At 37.0% G+C, this 17,414-nt stretch overlaps 1 protein-coding gene across 6 annotated transcripts in view; it reads right to left on the bottom strand.

The window, feature by feature from the left end:
- C1H2orf76 (chromosome 1 C2orf76 homolog) overlaps positions 1-17,414 on the bottom strand; it is a 127,378-nt gene that overhangs the window by 100,643 nt on the left and 9,321 nt on the right. For all 6 annotated transcript variants that reach the window (XR_012474130.1, XM_074215002.1, XM_074215005.1 and 3 more), the window contains exon 2: positions 5,591-5,745. Coding sequence is in view for 5 of the 6 variants with exons in the window: in XM_074215002.1 (XP_074071103.1) it covers positions 5,591-5,745 (155 nt within the window). In the remaining variant the exon portion in view is untranslated. The remainder of the gene's footprint in view (positions 1-5,590; positions 5,746-17,414) is intronic.

The raw sequence follows: 17,414 nt of genomic DNA, 5'->3' as shown, positions 1-17,414 counted from the left end.
AAATTGGGGGAACCCGGGGGACTTCTAACAGAGCTAGCACGTGAAGCCCAGCCCTCAGGGAACACAGCAAGCAGCATGGCCACTGCAGCCCAGATCAAGGAAAGAGAAGCAGGCAGAGCCAGTAAGCAGGGGCCCCGCCCCCAGGGCAGGAGCCCATTGAAACTAGGGAGGGGAGTGAAGAGAGAGAGACTGCAGAGCTCTGTCCTCTGCCCCTGAAACAAGACACTGGGGTTCTGACCACATTCAGATCCAGAATGCAGTCTATGCCCCCCATAGAACAGCAGGGGCCCCCCACCTCAGCCCCATGGCGGTGGGGGGGGGGGGCACATATGGTCAATCACAGACCAGGAGGGAGGACAGAGCCTCACACACTGAGATCCTTGTGGGAGTGTCCCAAAAGCTAAGGAAGCACCCCCAAAACAAGCTTAGGCTGGGAAAATGAGCAAGCAGAGAAACAAGAAGAACACCATCAAGAAATATTTTGCCTGTGATCCCAAGAAGGATCAAAACACTCAATATGAAGATGAGGAAGCACAAGCTCCTGCATCTAAAGACTCCAAGAAAAACAGAAATTGGGCTCAGGCTATGACAGAGCTCAAAAAAGTCTTTGAAAATCAAATGAGGGAGTTAGAAGAAAAACTGGGAAAAGAAATGATAGAGATGAGGAAAAACATGAAAATGAAGTCAGCAGCTTAGTCAAAGAAATCCAAAAAAATGCTGAAGAAAATCGCATGCTAAAAACCAGCTTAGGTCAAATGGATAAAAGTGTTCAAAAAGTTCAAATATAACACATTTTCTTTTTTTACTTCTTGCAAGGGGCTGGGATTGGATGGCCTGTCCAGGACCATAGGGCCAGGTGGCTGCTGGGCCTAAGGGGTAGTATGGGGGCTCAGGGCCTCTTGGCCCCAGGGCCAGGGATCTATCTGCTTTGCCACTCAGCTACCCTACAGCAGAGTCAGTGAAAGGAGAGAGAAAATATAGTACATGGTAGTGGAGAAGTCCAAAAGGAGGGAGTTGTGATCAGCAATGGCAACGGTGGAAAAATATGGAAGTAACTTTTTGTGATGGACTTCTCATAAAGAATGTGATTCATCCGTGACAGAGTTGGTGTTGTTGGAACACAGACTAAAGCATATTTTTTATTATTATTTTTTGGGGGGTGCAGGGCAAATGAGGCTGGGTGGCCTGCCTGGGGCCATATAGCAGGGTGATGGTTGGGTGTCTTGAGGCCGGATTAGCACCCGGGTGCAGCTGGCTCAAGGGCCAGTGCTCTGTCCGCCACCCAGCCATCCCTACTAATACTACTATTTTATTTTATTTTAGGTATTTTTTTCTTTTTTTGGTTTATGCAGGGCAGTGGGGTTGGGGTGGCTTGCCATGTCACACGGCTGGGTGATTGTTGGGTGTACAGGGCCGGATATGGGCTTAGGTGCTCCTGGCTCCAGGGCCGGTGCTCCGTCCACTGCGTCACCTGGCCATACCTACAATTATTGCTATTATTTTTTTTAATTTTAATTTTTTCTCTCCCCTTTATTTTATCGCTCAAGTGAGTCTATATTTTTGGGGGGGAGGAGGTATTTTGTTTACTCTTAAACAAGAATATTTTATTAATGTATAAAAAAGGTACAAAAATGATAATAAATATTAAATTTTAAAAAAAAGTAGACCAGAGAAAAGTACAAGTTTCTGATCAATAAGTACCTTCAATAACAGCTATACAAAGAGGATCTTCTTTGCCACCTAGCCATCAAACAACAGTCCCAGGTATAGAATGTCTACAAATTCTCCAATGTCCACACAGAAATCACACATGGAGCAACAATGATCTTTCTATGTAGATTGTCCTACCAAATACAGCTCAAAAACTTGCTGTTCTTAGACCTCAATTTGTACTTTAGCCTTCTAAATATTATTATCCTATTCTTCTTTAATTGAATGCCCTTGTTTCCATTTTTATACATCTCTCTGAAAACTTCATTTTTTCTTCTTTTTTATATTTTTCTTCTCACTTGGTTTTTTAAATGGGTAAAGCAGTTAGCAAAAAAAGTACCATAACTTTTTCAAATGCATAGCAGATTTTATATAGAGTTCTACTTTTGTGTTCCACAGTAGATGAAGAAAATGTGCTTTTTGAGAATATTTAAGTTCAAAATAAAAAAAATTAAGGAAAAAAATCCAGAAAAAAATCCAACCAAGAAAGTATGCCTTTCTCATAGGAATCATTTATGAAGTTTAGTTTTATTGTGGAGAACCTCATCTCTATATCAGTCCTAATTTTTTCTGTTCTTCTTTAAGATCTACCTTCTTAAAGTCTAAGATAACTTCTTATTTGAAAAACAAATTGTAGCAGATATCTTTTTTACTATTTCCTCCTCTCAGAGAAGCAAAAGAAAAAGGAGAGAAAAACAGGTAAGCAAAACTAAACAGCACATTTAAAATGTCTGATATTACACATAAACCACATGCAGTAGTTCATACCCATAGTGCTGGGGCAGCTAGGTGGCCCAGTGGATAGAGCACCGGCCCTGGAGTCAGGAGTACCTGAGTTCAAATTCGGCCTCAGACACTTAATAATTACCTAGCTGTGTGGCCTTGGGCAAGCCACTTAACTCCATTTGCCTTGCAAAAACCTAACCAAAAAAAAAAAGTCATACCCATAGTGCTCCTGATCTGAAAAGAAGGGACACAGTGGTGCCTTTTAAATTACATGCAGGAAGGGCAGCTAGGTGACAGAGTGGACAGAGCACCAGCCCTGGAGTCAAGAGGACCTGAGTTTAAATTCGGCCTCAGAAACTTTATAATTACCTGTGTGACCTTGGGCAAGTCACTTAACCCCACTGCCTTACAAAAATATCACATGCAGGAGAGGCATATGTAAGGAGACAAGAAGGGGGTCAGACTGCAAAGGGCTTTAAATAGCAAACAAAGAATTTATGGGAGAGGTGATAGGGAGAAGAGTTTACTGAAAAGAGAATGAATATGTAACAACAACAATAATAATACCTAGCATTTATATAGTGCTTACAATGTGCCAGGTACAGTTCTAAATAAATGCTTTACACATATGACCTCATTTGATCCTCACAACTACTATGGGAAGGCTGTGTCATTAGTATCCCATTTCACAGTTGAGGAGCCTGAGGAACAGAGGTTACATGTAAGCCTGAGACTGCATCTGACCTCAAGGTTTCCTATCTCCAAGTCCAGTTCTCTCTCGTCAACACTTCCTCAATGGAGGAAAAATGAGCCAGATCTGAGTCAATAACAGTCACAAGTTAGGAGAGGCCTGACCTAGGGCGGTGGCTGCTTGAGTGAGGAGGATGTGAGGGACAGAACAACAGGCCCTGGCATGCTGAGTTACGGGTTATGTGAGGAGTGAGAAGAAGTCAGAGATGACATCATTGAGGCTGGAGAAGAATGATGGGGCCTTAGACTATATGAGGGAAATTCAGGGGAGTTTTAAGTTTGTGGCTAACTGTGAAAGATTTAATGTCACACAGAAGCATAATAAATATTTGATTCAAGAAGTGGGGAATCACTGAAACTTTTTGAGATATGATTAGATTCAAGCTATGTTTTAGAAATATCAAATGGAGGAAGGGGAAGGAAGGAGTTGTGAAGTAAAATGAAGAGTGAAGGATAACTACAAAGTGATGTCTAAATCCCTTCTAGTTCTAAAGCCTTTGATCTTCAAAAATGATTTCCAAATTGCCAAAAGATAGTATTTCAAAAATCCATTGTATGGTAATTATTTGAAACTCTAGATATAGTTTACCATAGAAATATATGAATATAATTTGGAATATTAGAATTATGCTACTTGAGTTAAATGTCTTCTTTAGGCTAGCCTGGGAATATTATAATCATTAGTAACACTATTTCTTAGGGAAAATGTGTTCTAAAGCATTGGACAAGAAGGGAGTACAACACACCTCCATTGGAAGCAGTTAGATGATATAGTGGATAGAGCACCAGGCCCTAGAGTCAGGAGGACCTGAGTTCAAATTTTACCAGAAAATAATTACTTAGTTGTGTGACCTTGGGCAAGTCACTTAATCCCATTACCTTGCAAAAAATGAAACCAAAAAAAAACCTCCATCTTCATCACATCTTCCTCTAACTCTAAACCTAGTGGTCAACGGGGACCTGATATACATTAAGAAGGGCTTGTGAGGGTTCAGAAACATTTATTCTTTCACATTTGAGTCTGACAACTTAAAAACCCATGCTCTCTCCAGTAGACACCACACTCCATCACAGCTAATCCACAATTTGCCAAAGTAAAAAAGAATATTCTCAGGAAAAGTAAGTTTAAATCCATAAAATTTAAATTCAATTGAACAGGATAAGTTAAACTCTTTAGCCAGCAACCACAATGGGTTTTTAGTTTATTGTCAAAACTATTCTGTCCCCTGGTAAGAGTCAGAAATTAAAACCAAAAGGGACATTTGAGATTATCTTGCCTATCTAAATCTATCTAAATGTACAGATGAAAGAATTGAAAATGAAACTAGAGATGAAGGAATGCCTTGGAGAACTAAAGGTACCTAAATAGAAATTCCTACCTCACTAAGTCTTAATCATCACAAAAACAATTATACCTTCTTCCCTCAGTTACCTTTAATTCCAAAAATAAAAAATGAGGGAAATAGTGCTGCAGTATGAAGATCATGGATAAAGAATATGGAATATTTTGGTCCTCTAAAGGGCAATGCATATAAACCAAATCATCAACGTGTTTGGGTGGGGGGGGAAGAAACTATACAAAATGTCACCATGTTGTCTAAATGCAACTATCTCTAACATATATATATATATATATATATATATATATATATATATATATATATATCCCTAGCAAAAAACTTCCATCAATGCTAGAATATTTTTTACATATATTTAGTTATACCACACATCAGATCCAAAGAACATGAAGTTTGATCTTCTGTGAACAAATCAATAATAGTCATACTGAAAAAGCTCACAATTTAGCTTGGATTGGAATCTATACTAAGAAACATGAATGTTCGAAGGGAGCAGAACCAAGAAACACTGTACACATTAACAACAACATTATGAGTTGACCAACCTTGATGGATGCAGCTCTTCTCAGCATTACAGAGAGCTAGGACAACCCTAGGAGACCAGCTATGGACAATTTTATCTCCCATCCAGAGGAAGAAAAACAAAACAAAACAAAATAAAAATACCCTTCAGAATCCGAATGAACACTACCATTCATTTCTAAAAATTTCTCTTATGTATTTCTTTCCTACCTCATGGTTTTCCTTCTTTTCCTTTAATCCTAATGCCTCAAACCAAAAATGACTAATCTGTAAACATGTTAAACACAAATATGTATGCTCAGTATTCACCTGACAGTGTGCCATTAAGGGGAAGGGGATGGGAAGGGAGGGTTGAAGGAAATTATGTAACTTAAAAATATGCATATGCATGCAGAATGTTGAAAAATTTTCATAATATGCAGTTAGAAAAAATTAAAATATCAATTAAAAAAGAAACATAACTATTACTACAGCAAAAATCGAGCTAACTGTTAAAATGCTAATAAAGACTTTTAAAATTATACCTTTTTTAAGGAATACAATAAATTCTTTTACAGTCTGGTCCAAATTAACTCCATGGTAAACAAGGGACCTGAAATTGCGGTGCTCAAAGGAACGAATGAGCCGAACTGTTATTGTTGCTTTCTCAGAAGACATGTGAAAAAATTTCCAGGGCCACCTAAATGCAGAAAAAAATATATATGTAAAAGCAAATAAATTACAATTTATCCAGACAAAATTAACTTGCTAATTATCTCAGTGAGTTCCAGAGCCATCTCCTTCTCTGGAGTGTGATACCAGGCTAGTTTTCCTAACCCTGGGCCAAATTCCCAACCTTCCCAACAATGTCAGCGGTTCTATGACCCAGGATACTCCTGCATCTGCTACCTCAGAAAATTCTAGTCAGAAACAATCTAAGAGGGGCGCAGTAAATAGAGCACCGGCCTTGGAGTCAGGAGTACCTGCATTCAAATCTGACCTCAGACACTTAATAATTACCTAGCTGTGTGGCCCTGGGCAAGCCACTTAGCCCCATTGCCTTGAAAAATCTTTAAAAAAAAAAAAACAATCTAAGAGCAAAAGAGGAAAAAAATGAGAGTGGAAAAGAGAATAAGGACCAAGAATGATATATTACCATGGACATGAATTTTCAAATGGTTTAAATTATTTATGCTAATGCTTCCTTCAACTGTCAAAAAGTAGTTAACTATAATTTAAATTTTCATACATCAAGGGATTTTATTAAATGTGACTTACTGTTTTCAAAAGATACTAGGTTTTAGGGATGAGAAGGATTTGCATGAACTGATGCTGAGCTGGATAAGCAGAACCAGAAAAACGTTTATTGTACACCCTAACAGCAACACTGGGGTGATGATCAACCTTGATGGACTCACTCATTCCATCAGTGAAACAATCAGGGACAATTTTGGGCTATCTGCCATGGAGAATACCATCTGTATCCAGAGAAAAAACTGTGGAGTTTGAACAAAGACCAAAGACTATTACCTTTAATTTAGGGAAAAAACCCATTATCTTATTATGTAATTTTGCTATCTCTTATACTTTATGTTTCTCCCTTAAGGATATGATTTCTCTCTTATCACATTCAATTTAGAACAATGTATACCATGGAAACAATGTAAAGACTAACAGACTGACTTCTGTGGGGGGTGGAGGGAGGGAAACAAGATTAGGGGTAAAATTGTAAAAGTCAAAATAAATAAAATCTTTCTAAAAAAAAGATACCAGGTTTTAAGTACCATATATAAAATCTTTTTTTTTGCCTTAACTGCTCATATGGGATAAATTTTATAACCACATCCCCTCAAAAAAAATTGCTATAGGGCTAAATATTTTAAATAAAGCAATTGAATTCACTTACTACTAGCATGAACAATCTCAAACACAATTTGCATGATATACTCCATTTTTTTTAAATAAAGGAACAAGCTGAAGAGGCAGTGTGATACAACAGAAGGAGTATTAACTTTTGAGTAAGAGGACATGGGTTCATATCTCAGCTTTGTTAATGGCATGATCTCAGTTGAGCTCATATTTCTTAGTCCAAACCTTGTCCTTTTCTTCCAAGATATTTGACAATGCCTACCACTGTGGTCCACTCCTCCTTAAAAAACTTTCACTTGATCCTACCAAACCAAACAAGAATTCATTCTCTTATCTGGATTTCTCTTCACTACCAAACTCCTAAAAAAAAAAAAAATAAGCCACATTTTATGACTTCTCCAACCTCACTAACCCACTTAAATCTCCATCCCTTATGAGGTTTCCTCTTTTAGATCAAATAGTCTTCTATTTTCTTATATATATTCTATCTCTTATGTTGTATATCTTCATTAGAATGCAAGCACCCTAAGAATTGGGGCCATTTAAGGATTAAGACCAAAAAGGAAAGCTTTTCTTTGTCATTTTAAAAGTCCTTCAAATCTAGCACGGTACTTTGTACTTAATGCTTCTGATTAATGTCTATTTGAATTTAACTGACTTAAAGATGCCTGCTTTCATTTATTACATGTAGCCCAAAATTTCTATTTATTATTTCAATTTGAAATGCCTGCCTAATATTGACCAAAATAAGAACTTATTATTTCCCTGCACCAAACTGTTTAACAAAGGGGGGGGGGGGGGGGAGAAGGGAAAACCCTAATCTTTATAACTATTTCACAATAGTAGTTGTTTACAGAGATCTATTATGCCTTAGGGAAGAGTATGGAAGAAAGTGTGCTTTGGGGAAAGAACAAAGACATATTAAGAATGCTGACATAATGGATTACCAAATTAGACAATATCTGTACAGATTAATTTTAAAATCCAGATTGTTTCATTTTAAAATACTGTATTCAATGAGAGTTACAGAATGAAGAGAAAAAATTCAGTATACCGTTAAATACAATATTGAACAGCAGAATAAAATCTGTAAAAAGAAAACAAGTTCTTGATTATCTGGGCTAGTTGACCAGATCTATTTGATTCTTTATTGATAATTCCTCAGATATTAGGGGCTGAGAATCTGCTTAAAGGCATTGGAAATCCTAATGCTACAACTTAGTTTTTTCAAGGAAAGAAAATAATTTCTGTGATAGGAAAGCAAATTGAACTTGGGATAGAACCTGGTTTTGAAACCCAACTCTGCCATTTTACCCCTATTGTCCTCAAAAGGCATTAATACCTATCAATTTACCTCCAGTAAAAATGAGAATATTTAACTAGGCAATCTCTAAGATGGTTTCCTTTTTATTAATATGTTGCAGATCAATGAACAAAATTATTTCTTCAGTTACATTCTCCCATATGATTTTTGCATGATTAAAAAAAAGATTTGGGGGAGTGGCTAGGTGGTGCAGTGGATGGAGCACCGGCCCTGGAGTCAGGAGGACCTGAGTTCAAATCCGGCCTCAGACACTTTGCCTTGAAAAAAAAGATTTTTTGTTATCCACAAAACTTCCCTTAGTGTTCCTCCCATTCTTCTTCTTATAACAATTATTTTGTTTTTTGTTTTGGGGGATAAGTGACTTGCCCATGGTCACAAAGCTAAGTAATTATTAAGTGTCTGAGACTAGTTTCGAACTCAGGTCCTCCTGATTCCAGGGCCGGTGCTCCATCCACTGCGCCACCTAGCTGCCCACAAATAATATTTTTAAAAGGAATAAAAAAAGAGGAAAACAGAATCAGCAAAACTTATCAGTACCTAAAAAAGTTTCAAAATATATACAGTATACTGCATTTGTGGATCTTTCTTCTCTTACAAAGGTCATAGGGTAGAAGTTTTTCCTCATTTCTTTGAGGTCATGCTTGTTTAATTTACATCATTATAGTCATTGTATATATGGGTTTTTTTTCCCTTTGATTACTCCACTACACATGAATTCTTTTTTTTTAAAGGTTTTTACAAGGCAAATGGGGTTAAGTGGCTTGCCCAAGGCCACATGACTAGGTAATTATTGAGTGTCTGAGGCCGGATTTGAACCCAGGTACTCCTGACTCCAGGGCCGGTGCTCTATCCACTGCACCACCTAGCCACCCCCACACATGAATTCTTGCAAATCTTTCCATGTGTCTCCGAAATCATTATATTCAATTATTTCTTACAACATAGTAATATTTTATTATATTCATGGGCTACAATTTTTTAGCCATTGTTCAGTTGATGGGTATCCATTTTGTTTCTAATTCTTTGTTGTCATAAAAAAGTGCTTCCATAAATATTCTGGTATACATGAGGACTTTCTTTTTATTAGAGGCCTCTTGGCATATATATTGATGACCTCCATGAGTTTGGCCTTAATGAAGAAATAAACAAACATGGTGTTAACCTCTAGAGTTTGTCCTAATGAAAACATTAAGCCCCAGAGTTTGGTCTCAAGAAAAAATAACTGTTAATATACATGTTTATTAAAATTTCTCGAAGTTCACTAAATACACAGGCACAGGGACGGTTGGAAACCTGGATCCTTACAATGGCGCTTTGAAAAAGAATTTGATAGATAGATAGATAGATCTTTTTATCTATGTATGTATACACACACATATAAAATTTCACTATCAGAAGATGGGATATGAAAAAGCTGCTTCAAGTTTGTACATCAAGGGAGCTATCCTTAATTCTGGATAGAGCTATATAACAGACATTCCTATTACGCCAGAAGGCATGTCCCCTTCCAACTCAAGATCTTTGCAGTTCATCAGTTATGCTAAAAACTTCCACATGTGAATCATCCCCCTCCAGGATGTTAGGCACCATCCAATAACCACTGACACAATGGGAAGATTCACATTTGATATAGAGAGGAAAAAAAGCAGACAAAATTTACATTAGTTTTTAGGTGATGTCTAGAATACCTATTAGAAGACTCTCCAGCTTAAAGCAAAGATACTTTACCTTTTATGGGCTAATTTCGTTTTGTAAACTCTGGTGCCTTAAGGTAATTCATCCTTTTCATTTGTCTTTGACTATACTCTTCTGAGTAATTATTCTGAACCTCCAAGTTCAATTCACTAAACATTTATTATGCATATAGGGTGTGCACCGGATTTACAAACAAAACATTCCAGCCTTCAAGGAGTTTACATTCTGCTGGAGGAAACAAAAATTGTACAAGTCTATACCACTACCACCACCCACCTCTCCTTCAGCAAAAGGTTCACCTACTTTACCTAATAAATTGAAGCCATTTGGTGTTAACTACTTCCCCCACTTAACACTCCTTCACACCTCAAAAACCATTCTTCATTATTCTTCATTCTGTTCTTTGCTCCATTCTCTGATTTTAAAAAAAGTGACATTTTTGCCACACCAAGGTAAACCCTTCCACTCCTGATTGCATTTCCTCTTATCTCCTCTGCTGGTATGTACCCTCTTATGTGTCCTTCAGGATTCTCTCTAGGTCTCTCCTCTCTTTTCCCTCATATTACTTCTCTGAGTGATCTCATTAAATCCAGTGACCTGTGGGTTTAATTACTGTCTCTATGCTAATGTTTCCCAAATCTACCTATTCGGTCTTAACTTCACTGCTGACTTCCAATCAACTCACATCTCCAATTTCCTTCAGACATCTCAAATTAGATGTCCAGTTAACATTTTAAAATTAACATGTCCAAAACTGAATTCATTCCCTTTCCCTACCTCTCCCTACTTTCTCTATTACTATCAGTCACCACCATCCTCTCAGTCCCTCAATCTCACAATCTAGATGTCATTCTTGAATCCTATCATCCTATCTGCCCCCATCTCCAGTCTTTTGCCAAGGTCTTTTATTTTGACTAAGTCATTTCATTATAATAAACATCAAAAAACTACAAAAAAAAAATACCACTATCATTCAGGAAATATCTACCTAAAAATTTGCATTTAAAAAGAAGTGGATGAAGTTAATTTAGATAATCCATTGCATATTAAAGTGTATATGTAAGTATTTTAAAGACACAAATTACAGACAATGAGCTGGGAAATCTGGCTTGTTCACATATGATGGCAAACACTCCAAACTGTTCACTGCAGCAAACGCTCATCATTGAACATCCATATTCTTATGGTAATGCTACATGACTTCAAATAAGGTAATATGATGTTAGAAGAATCAAGACTAAAATGACTCAAAAAACAACAAAAAAGCAAATATTTGGGCAAAGAGACAGCATTATGAATCCTAACTTGACTGCAAAAGAATAGAATAACATACAGACATGCAATGGGATAGGCCTATGAATTTGGGTGCTATACCTAAGAAATGATAAATAATGAAACTACAGAGAAGCATGGGAATACTTAAATGAATTGATATAGAATAACAGTGAAAAATTTATACAATAATTAAAACAATGTAAATGCAAATAACAACAACAACAACATATTACATATTATGAAATCACCAAAAAGGTTGACCATGGAGAACTGAATAAATGCATTTTGCTCCTTTTTTTGCAGTTAGAGGTGTGGAATAATGCATCTATACTGGCAAACTTGGTTGATGTGCTGGTGATTTTTTTTTAAACTGCTTTTTCTCTCTCTCCTTTTTTATTGCAAGAACTTACTCAAGTTGAAGAAGCAGGGGGCTATAGAAAGGATATATTCCCAAATAAAAGTAAAATACAAAAAATGCGTTTTAAGGGGCAGCGCCTAGGTGACACAGTGGATAAAGCACCAGCCCTGGAGTCAGGAGGACCTGAGTTCAAATGCAACCTCAGACACTTAATAATTACCTAGCTACGTGGCCTTGGGCAAGCCACTTAATCCCACTGCCTTGCAAAAAAAAAAATGTGTTTTAATCAAAATTATTTTTAAAAGACAAAAAGTAAAGCCATACATATGGCAGATAACCAAGAACTCAGATAATTTAAAGCCAACCCTATTCAGTGTATAACATATAATTAAATTCAGAGCCATAACATACAATTCATAATCAATTTGTACTAAGGATTCTATTCAAACTTTCCTCTACACAAGTCCTACTCTTCATGATGACATGCAGGTGACCCTGGGTTTTTAAAGGCCATAACATTATGAGGTACAAACTAGGCAAAACCTAGCACACCATATTGTCTTTAAATTCTGTATTTAAAATCTATACTGTCTTTAAATGCATTCTGTGTCAATTCAAGACCAACCTACATTTTGACTAAAGTAAATCATGAAACTTTCTACTCAAACATAGAGAAACAGTCATCTATGCTGGGGGGGAAAATACCTCACCAATTATATGGGACTTTAAATTACTCTCAGTCATATGGTATTGTTTCCTCACTTTCTCTTGACTGTCTTTCTTTTATATAGTCATGCAATACTAGACTGACAGTAGAAAGAAGGACCTTTGTTTCTGAGAGAAGTCTGAGATCATTAAAGAGAGCCTGCTGCAACTTCCTGAAAGCAATCCAGCCTTTTCTCCATCTAATTCTAACCCAAATTGTTGTCCATTTCTACCCAAACAGTCATAAAGAAGAATAGTGGGATGTTCTATCTACAACTTTTTTTTATTTTTTCAAGGCAATGGGGCTAAATGACTTGCCCAAGGTCACACAGCTAAGTAATTATCAAATGTCTGAGGCTGCATTTGAACTCAGGTACTCCTGACTCCAGAGTCAATGCTCTATTCACTGCGCCACCTAGCTGCCACTTATTATCTATAACTTTCAGTCACTTGTGTTAGTATGGATTGATGGGCAATATTGCTCGCAAAAGCCTGCCTCTTTCTAACCAATATCCTCATTAAGGATAGTGTGACAATACTTATAAAAATTTTATGTAAATGGGAAAGTAGGTATATAAGGTGAGTAGTTGTCAATGTTCTTTCAGTTACTGTCTTTCTCTGTTTAATGGGTGACTAGGTGGCACAATGCCACACAGGGTCAGGTATGGCATCAGGAAGACCCAAGTTCAAATAGAAGCTTAGTCATTACTAGCTGTGTAACCCTGACCAGGTTTCTTAATCTTTGTTTGCCTCAGTTTTCCTCATCTATAAAACAGAAATACTAAGAGCACCCCCCTCCCAGGGTGGTTGTGAGGATCAAATGAGATAATTGTAAAACATGCAGTGCAGTGTCTAGAATACAGTAAGCCTATATATTAAGTTATTAATAAGGTTCAAATTAATTTTTTTCCAAATGCTTTTCAAATCTTCCTCCCTCTTCAGAAACCCTGTAAAACAATCTTTCAATGCTCTCCTGTTATACTGAGCAGGAATCTCCTGGGTCTAATCCAGAAGTTTTTCTCCATCTGCTCTTTTTAGTGATTTTTTTTTTAGTTCTCCTACAAGTAGATTCAGAATTGTGACACTAGAAATCACAGGAATTGCATATCTAAAACTGTAGAGGTTCTTAGAAAACATCTAGTCTCCCTTGTGCTTACAACAGAGAGGAAACTAAGGCCACGGATATTAAGAGACATTCTCAAAGTCACATAGGGATTAAGCATCAGTCCAAGTGTGGTGGCTCTACTGTCTTTCATAATCAAGTTTGTAAATTTTTTGCAGATTTTTTTCCTTTTTTCTTGTCTATTATCTTCTGGCTTTACCCTTCAATTGCTCATCAGGTTACTTTGCTTGCAGAGGGCTCTTTAAACCAGTTTTATCCTCCAATTTCTCTATTCTTTTCTCAGGTGATCTCTGCTTATAATTTTCCATCATTCTTATCCCAAAGATTTTCTATGCAAGTTTACATCAACCAGCAATCAATAAGTATTCATTAAATGGCTCTGATATTTGTCTGTCAGATCATGCAACTCAGGCAAGATAGCATCACACAGCTAAATCACTGGGGTCTTCAATGCATAACTTCATTAAATATTCTGCTATGACTAATTAACACACTACTACGTGTGAATTTAAATGAGACTGAAAATGTCAAGCATGTCTCTACACTGGATTTATTTATGAACATTTTCATCATCCCTCAAGTCACCCTTGGGGAAAAAAAAGGAGAGGAAGAATTTGATGCCACACTAACTGAAAAAAAGAAGAATTACCTTTATTTCCAGTTTGTTAACCTATGTGGGGAAAAAACCTACTACAAACAGTAAGTATGCTGAATATGTTATGGTAGGAAAGCATGGAACTAAAAGGAACAGACAAGGATTATAGTCAGATACTGAGGGACCAAAAACACACTTAAATGTATTTTAATTCAAGAATTTCTATACTTCAATCTCTGCAACTGATGTTGGCTTAAAAGTTCAATTATTTTTATGGTAGTCTTTTTGCAAATACTTGTCATCAGCACTGAACAATGAATGAGGTGTTGAGGGTGCCACTGCAGTCTATTAAATAGGAGAATGAGAAGGTCAGATCAGTGAATAGAGAAGAGATGGTTTAAGTGTTGAAGAAATAGAAAAGATTTAAATCTGATTAATTTCATGGAGTAAATGAAGAGTCAAGGATATCACCAAGGCTGTAAATTTATATGAACAAAAAGATGATGGTGTCCCAAAAAGAAACAGACAAGTCTAGAAGAGGTTTTTTTTTAAAGACAATTTTATTTTTTTTTTCCTATTTTGAGTTTGAGATGCCTGGGAAACATAGTAGGAAATATGTGATGCAGGACTAGAGCTCAGGAAATTGTAGCTAGATATATAGATTTTGGCATCATTTGCACAGAAAAAGATAATTAAGCTTGTGGTTGTAATGAGGTCATCAAGTGAGAGAATGTTAAGAGAAATGAGAAGTTAAGGCCAAGAAAGAGCTTTTGAACACAGCATATTCAAGCAGTACTTGACAATGAAGTAGTCAAAAAGTAGAATGAACATTAAGCAATTCCCCAGAGAGAAAAAGACATGATTTGGCAACTAAGACATTTTGCTATCTTTGGAGGAAGAAGCTTCACCTGAATAATGGGAAAAAAAAATAAATAAAAAGCACAAAGTGACCTCTGCTCCACAAATTTCTCCAAATAGATTTAATGCATCAATCCAAATTCTGATGGGGAAATCCACAGTCATCTGTCTAGCCCAGTGTAGTATAGGATGATAGGAAGGTCGTTCAGACACTGGGAATGAAGTAAGGATAGGGTCAAAAGCATGCCAAGAACTGTGCAGATCATGGGGCACTCCCAGACCCGTATCTTAGCACTGCAATGGGGACAGGTGCCAACTTGAAAGTTTTGTCACACAATACTTAGTTCCTGATCATAGATCCAGGGTAGAGTAGCATTCCCAAGTAGAGAAGGTCTGGGCAGTGAACTGAGAAAAGAGGAAATTTAGAAGCAAGTAGTAGCTGTAGAAGTGGTAGCAGTGGTATAACTCAGACCCCAGGTATCCTACTTTCAGCATTTACCCCGGCTTATAAAGGAATAACCAAAGTAGGAATCCCAGAACAAAAGCTCTACTAATCTGAATCAAAAGAGCTCCTTAGCTGATCCATGCTGAGTCCAGCACAGTCTACTAATGAACAGACCCAGGTCAGGAAAATGCAGAGTTCAGACTATGGGGGCATCAGACTTTGTCCTGAATCAGGCTATTTTAGTAACACTGATAGCTTGCAGGTCCCCAGTCTGTCCTTTGTTTTCCCAAAATAAAACAACATTCAATACCAAAAGAAAGCAGCAATAGGATCATCAGTCCAGACTTTCCATCCCAAAGTGTAGCATGGAGTCCAGTCTTAACATCAAATCCAAAGTGAAGAAGTAGGCTAGAAGAATGGACAAATAAGAACTACACCACAATGAAATTATTCTAGTGGTAGAGATGCCTGAGACACAAACACAGAAGAGAATGACTCTAAAATAGTTATACTAATACCTCAGAGGAAAACATAGCTTGGGCTCAAATTCAACTGGGAAACTTGGAAAAGATGAAACAAGAGTCAAAAGGGGTTTGTTTGGTTTTGGGGGTTCTGTTTTAATTATAAATGGAATAAAAGTGACAGAAGGAAAAAAAATTAGAAAGAAATGAAAGCTATAAAAGAAGGGAATTAATAGGTTGGCACAAGCAAACTTTGCTCAAACAACAAACTCCCTGAAAATTAGAATGGACCGAATAGAAATTAACGATTCCATGAGGCAAGAAGAAATAAAAAGTGAGAACTTTCAAGAAAATGTTGGTTATTTCATAGTATAAATAACTAAACTGGAAAATAAATCAAGGAGAAAATTTTAAAATTTCCCAGATGGGCAAAGAACCCAGAGGGCAAAGTGGAGATAGGAAGAATCTACCAAAAACTTCCTGAAACCAGAATTAAAACTCACAAGAATATCACAACCAAATCTAGAGATTTCAGATCAAAGCAAAATTATTGCAAGAATTGTGGTACTGAGGAGCCAGTTAAAATCAGTCACAATTAAGCAGCCACTACTATCAAGGAGTATATCATATTTCAAACTCTTTGCTAAGAGACAAAGATATGAACTTACAACCAAGAATGAATACTATGCCCAGCAAAACTGAATATAATGTTAGAGTAGAAAAAAATGAAGGTTTAATGAAACAGAGGGTTTTTAAGAATTCTTGGAAGACTGAGCTTCAAAAAAAAAACTTGAAGTCTGAATACAAAGGTGAAGAGAAACATATAAAGGTAAACATAAACAAGATAACCAACACCTTCCCACTTCCTTCTGCCTCCTCTCCTACTTAACTCCTCCTTTATAGAGGGCAAGATCTGAACTCTTATCTTACTCCACTCTCTGTAGCTCTGCTTGGCTTCAATTTCATGGAATAAAATGCCCCTGTCCTGGGGATCCCCTGGTGTGTCATTCCCTCTTCCACTTTTCCGCTCTCTTATGGGCATTATTTTCTTCATCCAATTGTAAGCTCCTTGAGGGCAGGGAATGTCTTTCTCTTATTTGTAGTACCAGCACTTAGCATGGTGCCTTGAATATATAAATGTTAATTAAATTGAATAAAGAACTACATAAGGATAAACTGCTTACATTCAAAAATGGGGATATAACATGTGTCCCCTTTCAACCCTATCATTATCAGGTTCAAAGGAGTACAAATTGACAAGGCCTGGAAGAGGTTCTGTTCTGTCTCAATGATCAAAAGAATGAAGAAGGGAAGAATACACTGACAAGGAGAGGGGAAGGAAAAGGAAAAGAGATTTAGCTGACATTTAAACCACATTCTCATTTGAGTATATCAAAAGAAGGAAGAATAAATACATATATACACAGAAGAGTACAGAAAAACATTTCAGGCAATAAGAAAACAGGAGAAAAAGAGTTGGGAAGAAGGGAGGCAGAATAACAGGGAGAACAAATTATGGGGCAGATTAGTCCTAAAAAACAAACTCTAGGGATGGCTAGATGGTGCAGTGGATAGAGCACCGGCCCTGGAGTCAGGAGTACCTGAGTTCAATTCCGACCTCAGACACTCAATGATTACCTAGACATGTGGCCTTGGGCAAG

Source organism: Macrotis lagotis, chromosome 1, assembly GCF_037893015.1.
Source record: "Macrotis lagotis isolate mMagLag1 chromosome 1, bilby.v1.9.chrom.fasta, whole genome shotgun sequence".
In the NCBI taxonomy this organism is placed as follows: domain Eukaryota; kingdom Metazoa; phylum Chordata; class Mammalia; order Peramelemorphia; family Peramelidae; genus Macrotis; species Macrotis lagotis.
Note: the sequence above shows the minus strand (reverse complement) of the source record. Positions and strands in the feature narration are given on the sequence as shown.